This window comes from Pyrgilauda ruficollis, unplaced genomic scaffold (genome assembly GCF_017590135.1).
Source record: "Pyrgilauda ruficollis isolate IOZ18807 unplaced genomic scaffold, ASM1759013v1 scaffold3, whole genome shotgun sequence".
Taxonomy (NCBI): domain Eukaryota; kingdom Metazoa; phylum Chordata; class Aves; order Passeriformes; family Passeridae; genus Pyrgilauda; species Pyrgilauda ruficollis.
In genome coordinates, this window is record NW_024524377.1 from 24,720,777 (window position 1) to 24,731,265 (window position 10,489).

Sequence of the window (10,489 nt, forward strand, 5' to 3'; positions counted from 1 at the left end):
TTTTATAGAGTCCACGACACTTGTTGCAAGAGAAGAAGCTTGAAAATATTAGCAGTTAAGCTGCCTGAAATTTTCTACATGTTTTAATAGTAGTAATATTTATTCAGAGGTCTGTATTTAAAATATGTAGAACTTGATGTGTGTTCTCACTTATTTTACTTGCTTTTTACATGTACTATGTTAGTGAAAAGTTACTTGCAGATGCTATCTAAAGTATTCAACTTGCAAACAGTCCAAATCTGTAATGGTTAAGAATTAAGAATATGGGGTTCACAGGAAATACTATCTTCTCCAAGAGTACACAATTAAGTTATTAATATTTTAAAATCAGAATAATTTTCTGGTTTCGACAACTATTTCCTTACCTAATGATTGAAATAGATTTTTTTTCCTGTAGTAACAAGAAGCTGTTAGTATGGCTGGACTATGGTGAAAACAGAAGTCTGAGAATTACAAATATAAATGGAGACAGATAGGGTAAGTTTATTGATAGGTTTTTAATCTCAAGTTTCACATGTTAAGTTTAGGAATATAGAGCTCTCTTCACAGCATGATGAGTAGAATCAAGTTTTTTGCTGATACTTTTATGTGGTCATGTAGAATTTTATGTGTCTCTCAGGTTTGTATGTGAATCATTTGGTCTTCAAGGCCTTGTAGCAAAGCTGCTGGCAATACAGCAGTATTCTTAAGGTTGGCTACAGGTCTGCTCAGCTATGGAAGGCTTGAAGACTCATGTGGAATGTTGTTTATGTCGAAAATTTAAAATATATCCATCCAATATCTATTTATACTTTTTTACCATCATAATGCTTCCATCAGCAAAGTATTAGTGCCTTTGGGACACAACTTTTGCTACAACACTATGAGAATATCCAGGTTTTTAAAAGAAAAAAGCTGCTTTTGTTCAGTTTGAGTTGCCTGGTACAGTATGAGAGGTGAGAATTTACTGAATTGTAGGGAGAAGACAGCTTTTCATCTGACTTAGAACAGGTAAATTCACTAGGATCTTAGAATGGCCAAATTGATCCATGGGAATTTAACTGTGCCTTGCAGAAGGAGCTTGTTTGCCAGCAGCAGTGCCAGGGAAGCTTAATGCATGTTGCCTTTTTCTTCTAAGAAAACAGTATTGGGTTCTGGTAAATTCTGGTGGTGAACAGGAATAGAGTATAAATAAAAATATGTACAGTAACTTTAGATTGTTTAATATGACTCTTAAAAATTAACCCGTACCTGCTAGAACTTGAGACTTACTTTGCATAGCGAGACATCCTCAGATTAACTGCTAAAATGACACAACAATAAACGGAGGTGCAAAAGCCCAGATTTGTACCAAGAACATGAACAGATGCAAGAGCAGGGGTCCCACTTCCAAGCAGCTTAACTTCTTTGGGAAACACACAGTATTAGAACTTCATGAAAAATGATGCATATCTAACTTTTGGCAAATGACAGCATGTCAAGTGAGAAAAATGTCTTTTGAGAGAGAAACATTTATTTACATAAGCAAGTAATCTGTGCAGTTTCACATTTCAACTTGGAAGTGGAGGATTTCTCCTTACTAAAATGATTTGGGTCATAATGAAAAGACAAATAGATGTTTAGGTATGATCACAGCCAAACCCCAGGCCTGAATTCAGAAAGGCATGTGGACTGCAGCACTATGAGCTGATAATACAGTACAGAGTAAGATTACAGCAGAGACTCTCTTCTTAAGGAAGACTTTGAAAGAGAGAGGTGAGCACTCAGCCATTCTTTATACACCTTACAGTTTTCCTTACAGTCAGAGAGTGAGGCACGCTACATTTTGTGATGCCAAGAGGAAGGTAATGAATTATAGCCACTTCATGGCACTTCAAGTATACTTGGTCTAACTGTATTTTAATCATATAAAAGCAGCAAATACAAATCACATTTTCCTTCTCTGAAACACTGGAGAGGTATCATTGGTATTTATTTAGAATTCCCAGTCTGTATCATCTTGATTTGTAGCGATACGTCCAAGTTCAGTCCCAACTGCTGTTGAGGGCAGTGCCAAGAACTCTGACCTGTTATTTTGAATAGGAGGTGGTAATAGGGACAGTAGTGAATTCTGTGTTTGTTCCTTTATCTAGAAAGAAAAAAAAGTTAAAATAAAGTTGCACATAAAAGTCTTCATAACTTTGCAACTGACTTCATTAAAAGCATGTGAAATCAGAGCCACGTTCTTGCATGTTACAGTACTGAAAGTCAAAAGGATGAGAGGTTTTGCTTTCACCACTCTATTAGTCTTTCAAGACTAATCAAGTCAAGCTAATGAAATCAGCTGTGCAGTTCAGCTTTAAATTAAGAATATTAATAATTTAAAAAAATTAGTTAGGTTGCCTCTTTAGTTAAATCAACTTAATCAATGGGGAAATTGATTAATCTTATGCTTCCTATACTCTATTGATACCATTTTGTTAAAAAAAAAAATTGGAAGCAGGTATGCTCTTACAGTATGCTTTTTGGCTCCAGGTAACTTCATTACTTTGTAATCTAGCTCTTTTTGTGGCTTATTTAGGTTACAGCTGTGTCATTTAATGAAATATAGTAAACTCACCTGTTTGAAGAACGTATGCGAAAGCAAACTGCTTGCTGATGGCCTGAATCATAAAATGAACAATACAATTATGTTCTGGAAAGTAAAATACTGCATTTGGATAATGGGCCACATTGAAAAATAAATTTAAGCCCTGTGGTTTGTCCTCCACAGGACAAATGTGAAGAATGAGAAAAGCAGCACAAAATTCTTATATTCTATACCTCAATTTGTAGTGAAAGCACTACTGAAGAAATCTATTTTTAAAGGCCTTTTAATGTTTCTGCTTAACAAGAAATTTAATGCCTCATTGAAAAGAGACACGGAACCGAAAACATATATTTCTGGTTTCTGGGGTTTTTTTTCTTGGACAAAGTACACGTTTGAAAGTCAATTTTACTTGCTACAAAGAACAGTTATATTACAAGAAATTCAGGGGTCAAATTACTTTAAAAGTTTGATTCCTTTACCAGACAAGACAATTCTTAAAATACAAATGTAAGTGTATTATATTGTGTTACATTGTACATCTGCTTCGAAATTCTGACTCTAACACCATTCAACTGATTACTGTATTCTAAGCTGTGGGCTATACTTGGTCTTAGGTGCAAGTGACAAAAAAAATAGTTTTCACCAGAACATTACCTTTTCTCAGGGTCCTGTTGCAAGCAAAGTTCTACCAAGTTGTGGAAAGCGGGTGAAAATGTTTTTGAAAAGGGCATTTGAAGTCTTTCACTGGTCATTGTGCGTGTCATGCTCTCACCAATTCCAGAATCAACACCTGATCGGGAATTCTTCATCCTGGATTCCCCCCGGGGAAAGGTATTTATATCCCAATGACAGGAGGTGGGACCTTTCAGCTTTTGCAGCAGCATCTAGTAGGAAGGAATAGCAGTAGGACAGTTCATCAGTTATCCAGGCCTATTCAGGGTAAACTATGAAACTCCAGGGATGGAAGGATTATTTATTCTAGAAAGAGGCGTGCATATTTGAAATAACAAAAAGCAGCCACTACTTCAGCAGTAATAGCACTGGTTTCTGTGAGTAAAACAAAAAAAATGCTCAGCATGTTTTTAACTAGAGATAAATTTAGCATTATACCTGAGTGCGAGGCATATCTTGAAATGGAACATGTCCATTGGCTAATTCACATGCTGTAATTCCCACACTGTAAATGTCAGACTTCATGTTATAGCCAGACAAATCCTGTGAGAGAAGGAAGCCACTGCTGATCACTGAGGCCACTGAGTGGTGCTAACAAGAATACAAGTGCCTGCTTCAATACAAGATTCTAATACCCCATAATCTGCACAGTATTGAAGCAATTGAATTGTGAAACCTCAGACTTTCTTCAGAAATCTGATGGCTGTACTGAACACAAGTTTCAGGATTTGCAGTAGTTTCCAGGAGGTCTGGGTAAATCTTTTAAATAAAGATTTAGTACAGCATCACCTCACCAACAGCTTTAGAACTGGTTCTCTCTAAAAGGACTAAAAATTCAGTTTGTACATGTATTTTTAAAAGTTGCTGTTCAACATATTTCATTGCAACTCTACAAGCAGACTGAAGTTGAAAATTGAGAACTGCCACTAACTTTGAATTGGAAAAATTGTATGTAATTTATACTAACCTGTCTCAGTAGTTCAGGACTCAGCCAAGGAAGCACAGATGTACTAAATGGGGGGAAATCATACACCACCTTTGACTTCTGTCCATTGCTAACTAAACTGTAGAGGTTGTTTAGGCCAGAGAGAGAAACCAGCCCATCCTCTGAAATCAGAATGTGGCTAGCTTTAATATTCCTGTAACATAAAGTGGTAAATTTTAGTTATAAGAATTACTCTAAGTACTACTAGAACAGAACAGCTTTCATATTTCATTGATTTATAGTGAGATGCTAGCATGGAGTTCATCTCTCTATTAAGAGAGATGATCAGGAAAAAAGTGCCAGAAATTGGAGAAGGGCCCTTCTTCCCTGCAAGGGGTGTAAACTAAGGAAGTCCTTTCTATAACTCTGGTTTTCTTCTGCTTCAAAGAGACAAAGCCAGGCAGATGTATAATCCCTGTAATAAGTGGCTTGAAATGTATAAATACATTTCCTGTTAAAATTAATCCTGCTGTATTACTGCAAAAAATGTTATTTGTGCACTGTCTGATATAAGAAGGTATAGAGGAAAAGGAAGGAAACAGTACTTAAGGTAAGATGCAGGTTCTAGTTCTTATCTATTCACATTCTCTTACCTGTGAATATATCCATTCTGGTGCATGTAATTTAATCCTCTGATTGCACCAAACAGAATGTTCCCTATCAAAGCTTCACTCATTCCTTCAGGAAAGTAAGTCTTCAGCAGGTGTCTAGCTGAACCTGGAAGTGAAAAAAAACCTAGCTAGGCCAAACAGGTCTTATTAAATGACTTGTCTATGTTTCCTTCACTGTATACACTCATCAAGAGCAGCACTCTATATGGATTCTGGTGCATTATTACATGGATGTAACTGATGCCCCATGTCCTGCTTCTCTTAACTGCAAGTCTGTGCCCAACCTGTATTCAATGTAAATAGGTCTTCTGTTAGCAGAAGCTGTATAAAGTCAAATGCATCTCCCAGTTACCATTCCTCACATGGTGGGTGCTAGGACTAAGTGAAATTTAATGCAGTTCAAATACCAGTTTTCAATGGGGAGGAAATCTTCCCTAAATGGTTTGGGAGAGTCTGTTTTTTTCCTACAAGACAGGAGATGATTAAAGAAAAACCTCTCATGGACCACGTGGTCGAACTTGTATCAGCCCTTTCTCCTATTCCAAAATTGCAGTTAACAGTTCTTACCATAGGCCATGAATGGGGAGATGACCCAAAGCCAGCTTCCAGCTGTAAACACTGTCCAAAATGTCATTATGTTGGGATGCTGGAAAAAGTGTGATAAAACCACCTCATTCTATGGAATTAAATGAAAGTGGATGTGTTAACCACAGAGCAGCAGTCCTACCAATAGCATTAACTACATTCAGTAATCAGTAAAGAGAACTGTTTATCTGCATTTATACAAGATTGCAGGTGATGTGCATAGCCTGCAACAGAAATGTAAATAGCTTGCCCATAATTGCATTTGTCTGAAGTAAATCTGGTTTGTTCATAGTCCAAACTTCTGGTGTTAAATAAGAGTATAGAAGATGTTACTCAAGTAAGTTGTACAATTACAGAAGCAATTTCTAAAGCAATTGTCAGCTGTGGTCTTCAGAAAGCAACTCTCAAATTCACACATGCATTCTGTTTATTATATTCTACTCCTTTGGAGGGAAAAATTTGACTGAAATGTCCCAGTTCAAACAAAGGCTACCTTTGTTCAGTAATCTCATATGTATTCCTCACTATCTTCATCGGGCTTTGTGTAGAAATGCTGTTCCTTTACCTGTAAGGCTTTCAAGTGCTCTTCAGAGCAATTTTCAAGGTCTGTGATCCTTACAGCAACTTGCCTGTCTGTAGGTGTATGCCGTGCAAGGTAGACTGAAGTTAAATTGTTGAACCTCCTTCCTGAAACCAGAAATGGCTACCTTAACATTGGAAAGCATAATAAGCCATCACATGGTTTCCTTCATATTTAGAGATCATTTTCCAGTTTCAGAATTGCAATTGATAGCAGTGTGTCCTTTTGTTTCAGAATGCCAAGACCTTAAATAATTGTAGACAAATATATGCAGCAAATTAATTGAAGCATGGTTCTGCTATTTTGAGAACAACTAAAAGTGTTTGAACATACGTCAGCATCATTATACATCTAAATGAACACTTAGTGTGCATATTCACATAAACATATGCATGCATGGGAGGATCTAAGGCAGCCATCCTTAGAACAAACAAGTTGGGTAGCCAAGTTACAAGACATGATGTTACTTAAGGCTGGATTTATTGTCACATACCACAGATTTTGAAAACTGACAAGTACATGCACAAACAAAGAGACAATTTCAGGTAATTTGTCTTAGATCTCGAAATAAGAGATTACTAAAATATGAGCAATGCTCTGAACTTTTCTCAATTAAGGAGACACAGGAACAGTCCTTCATTTTACAAACATAATATTTACTGCAATTAGCAATAAACTATTGATAGCAGGAAGAAGAAATATTTTAAGGTCCATTTATGTTACCTATTTCCAGCTGGAGTTCATAATGAGAGACATTAGAAGAGCAAAATACCATTTCATTCTTTCCTGTAGATGGGGGAATCCAGGCTAGATCAGAATCAGCCTAACAGAGAGAATAAACAGTTCTCAAAATAACTATGTAATTTAAAATAATTTATATTTTTAAAATTATTGCAAAAATATTATTAATGCTAAAGTCCAGTACTCAAATAAGAATATTCAAGCTAGTACTTTTACCATTATTAAGATTTAGTTTTATGAGTTACAAGTTTTGTGTGTATGTGTTTGTTTTCGAACTGGCAGAAGATTAACACTTAGATACCTATAGTCTTCTACCAAAGTGGAAGCCTCAGTAGTGCTCTGTTTATTTTTATTGTCAACATTTCAAGAAGTACTCCCTAATTAGGCTCTTTTTAATATGCACCAGCTTTATATTTAACCTTGGGAGTTAAAGTTTCTGTTCTTACCAGGCATTCATGGATGCTGCTCTGAGATAGCTCTTCTGGTCTGATTGGTTCAACTGGTGTACGCAGAATACAGGAGCAGTCCTTAAGAACAGAAAAAAGTAAATATTGGAAGAGTTGCTGCAATTTATTAAATATGGCAGTGCAAAAATATAAAAAAGTAGGCCATATAAGCAACAGTTCAGAAAGTCTTCTGCTACAGGTCAACCAATCAGGGGTTAAGAAACAGCATAAAGTGCACACATGGCAGACCTAGAGAGAAGAGACACTAAAGCCTCCTTCATCAAAAGCTGACACAATGAAGTTCAAACATGTCAGCACTGTGGAAATCCCCGCAAGCAAGACGTTTCACCAGGGCTTTTTATTAAGGTATAGCTGGGTAACAAGGTATAACAGCCAAAATTTTTAAAGATGAACTTACCAAACAAGACATGGAACCGCTTTAGATCAAGGGAAAAGTCATACACACCCATTTATCCTAGAAAAAAAATAAGGTAGCAAAGTAAAATGATACATAAACCTGTGATAAACTTAAATCTCCTTAACCAGAACTGTGAGGCATTCCTGTCAGCTATCACACACAAAACCCCAGAACTCCAGCTCAGCGAAAGTCTGCTTCTATTTAAGTAGCATATCAATTTCAAACTCCACACTGAGGACTACATGTCAACTCAAGTGTTCCTTTTTAGTTTATGGGTTTAGAAATTTTATTGCCAGTTCTGAACAAACAATTTAACTGCACAAGTGCAGAAAGTAAAAAAGAACAGACTTATGAATCTTTGGCAGTTTGTAGGAAAAGAAATCATTGTCTCTTGTTTTAAAGGAGCACAGCTGTGCTAGGCAGATCTTGCCTTGGCTGTGTGCAGCTGAACTAGCTCACAAAAAAAAGCAAGGCAGAAGCAATTGCACTTTACATTTCACAAGTGAGCGAGGAAATAGTATTGTAAGGGATTTCAGTTAAAAAAAAACAGAGAAGCAATTCCCTCACAGATCAGAGTAGCCTCTGAAAGTCCTCTAGCAAACTTACTTTATGTCTGATGTTTTGGAGGCTTAGGCAGTGGAAGAGATGTCTAAAAAGCATACCAAAGCTTCTCTAAGTACAGAATGGGACTATTTTACCTTAGCTATAAGCAAGTCTTCAACAGTAAAATCTTTAAGGTTGGAAAAGACCTCACAGATCACAGAGTCCAACCATTAACCTAACACTTCCGGACCTGCCATTAAACCATGTCCCGTTGCACCACATCTACATGATTTTTGATCACTACCAGGGACGGTGACTCCACCGCTTCTCTGGACAGCCTGTTCCAATTCTTGACAAACTTTCAGTGAAGAAAATTTCCCTAACATCCAATCTAAACCTCCCTTGGTGCAACTTGAGGCCAGTTACTGTCATCCTTTCTTTTGTTACGTGAGAGAAGAGGCAAACTCCCACCTGATTATAATCTCCTTTCAGGTAAATGTAGTGTAAGAAGGTCCCCCTGAGCCTCCTCTTCTCCAGGCTAAACTCCTTCAGCCACACCTTGTAATACTTGTGCTCCAGACCTTTCACCAGCTCTGCTGCCCTTCTCTGAACACGATTCAGTGCCTCAAAGTCTTTCTTCTTGCAAGGGGCTCAAAACTGAATGCAGAACTTGAGATGCAAACTGGCCTCACCAGTGAGTACAGAGGGACAATTACTTCCCAGCTCCTGTTGGCCACACTACTGCTGATACAAACCAGGATGCCACTGGCCTTGGCCACCTGGGCACACTGCTGGCTCATGTTCAGCCAGCAGTCAAACAGCAGCCCCAGGTCCTTTTCTGATAGGTAGCTTTCCAGCCACCATGAGGAATCCTACTTGGTGGCTGACAAAAAGTCAGGTACAGGTAATAGTTCCATATTAATATGCAATTTTTGTATGAAAGTTAACTTATAAAAGCTGAAGTACTATAACAGAAACTGATAATTTTGTTTATTAAGGAGATAAGCTTGAATATATCCTGCATTTAAATTATGTATGCTATTAATCAAGGGAACACTCTTCAAAAGCTAACAAGCCCCCACCACTCCATTCATTGCCAAATATCCAAGCCATTGAAGTAAAATTTTTACCCTGAAGATCTGCTGTAATTTCTTATTAGAGATACCAAATGGATACAAAAGTCAATCCCTACCAGGTACTAGGCACTTTCAGAGGATCTGCGCTTGACTTAAACATCTTCACAACTTCACTAAGGAAGTTTGTAGCAGAGTAGGAAAAAAAAAAAAAAGAATGCAGGTGCTTCAGGATACTGCCTAGCACTGTAATGGCTACAGTATCCTTCTCCTACTTGGAAAGAAGGTGCCTCATTCTGCTACACAAGACAATTTATTCTTCTGCTTGCAATATGAAACCAGAAAAGCTAAGCTGAAGAATAAACTATGATATACCGAAGTCAAATTATTGTAGATTTACTTCAAAGATGTATAGCCAGCCAACAGAAACATCCGTAATGCACATTTATTCAAATAACACTACAATTTTAAGATTTTTTTTCTTATGTAGCTTGACACAGTTTCCATTTTTCAGTATGGCTTTGGATCATGTCCCCATATAAACTTTTTCCCTGTCCCCACATTTTTCCTTCTGTGTGGCAGGATTTTTTTTTTTTTTTTTTTTGTACTGTAGATAGTGACAGTGTTGTACAGGTAAAATGAACCATTCGTCGCACTTTGGCCAAAGCTTCAGCCAGCGAACACTGCAGGGCAGGAAAAACCTACAGAAACCTGTGTCTGTGAGCGAGGGGAGTGTGAAGGCTCCGGAGCCGAAGCCCCGGAGCCGAAGCCCCGGTACCGGGAACGCGCGTTACTGGGCTCTGCTGACGCTGAGCTGCAGCTCCTACTTCAGCGTTCGCAGTGACTGAGGCAGCTCTCCGTCGTGTATCTCGAGTGAAATGATCCGTCCGCGACAAAGCACCGGAAAGTGCGGAAGGACGACCCGCAGGCTCCCCCTCAGTTCCTCACTCGCTCCGTTAAGTTCGTACCTCGCCTTCCTCGCTGGGCCCCCGTCTCCCTCTGGCCTCCCGCGGCGGCCGGGACAGAGCTCCGCTCCCCGCAGCCGCCTCCCGAGCTCGGTGGGCGCCGCTCCCTCTCCCCGGCTCGTCCGGCTGCTCAGCGGGGCAAGAGGGCGCGGCCAGCGCGGAGCCTCGGCGCAGCCGAGCAGCCTTACAGGGCGGCAGCGCCCGTTCCTGCCCGCCGCCGCCAGAGTCAGGGCCGGGGGCCGACACCGCCACCGCGCCTCCCGCCAGAACCCCGCCCCGCTCCCGGCCCCGCCGGGCTCAGCGGCGGCGGCCGCCCGCACCA

At 39.2% G+C, this 10,489-nt stretch overlaps 1 protein-coding gene across 3 annotated transcripts; it reads right to left on the minus strand.

The window, feature by feature from the left end:
* Positions 1 to 478: 478 nt before the first annotated feature.
* Positions 479 to 10,308, minus strand: STRADB (STE20 related adaptor beta). 3 transcript variants are annotated; one of them, XM_041473384.1, is made up of 12 exons: positions 10,171 to 10,308; positions 7,587 to 7,643; positions 7,169 to 7,249; positions 6,705 to 6,804; positions 5,967 to 6,088; positions 5,384 to 5,462; positions 4,799 to 4,922; positions 4,188 to 4,359; positions 3,659 to 3,763; positions 3,203 to 3,432; positions 2,579 to 2,621; positions 479 to 2,107 (listed from the first exon to the last, which is right to left on the minus strand). In XM_041473384.1, exons 2-12 carry the CDS (start codon positions 7,596 to 7,598, stop codon positions 1,955 to 1,957), a joined length of 1,221 nt encoding a protein of 406 aa, XP_041329318.1. In that variant the 5' UTR covers positions 7,599 to 7,643; positions 10,171 to 10,308; the 3' UTR covers positions 479 to 1,954. The 3 variants fall into 3 exon arrangements, with proteins under 3 accessions (XP_041329318.1, XP_041329317.1, XP_041329319.1); XM_041473383.1 differs by having other exon boundaries at positions 5,384 to 5,492; XM_041473385.1 differs by lacking the exon at positions 3,659 to 3,763 and having other exon boundaries at positions 5,384 to 5,492.
* Between the last annotated feature and the right edge of the window lie 181 nt (positions 10,309 to 10,489).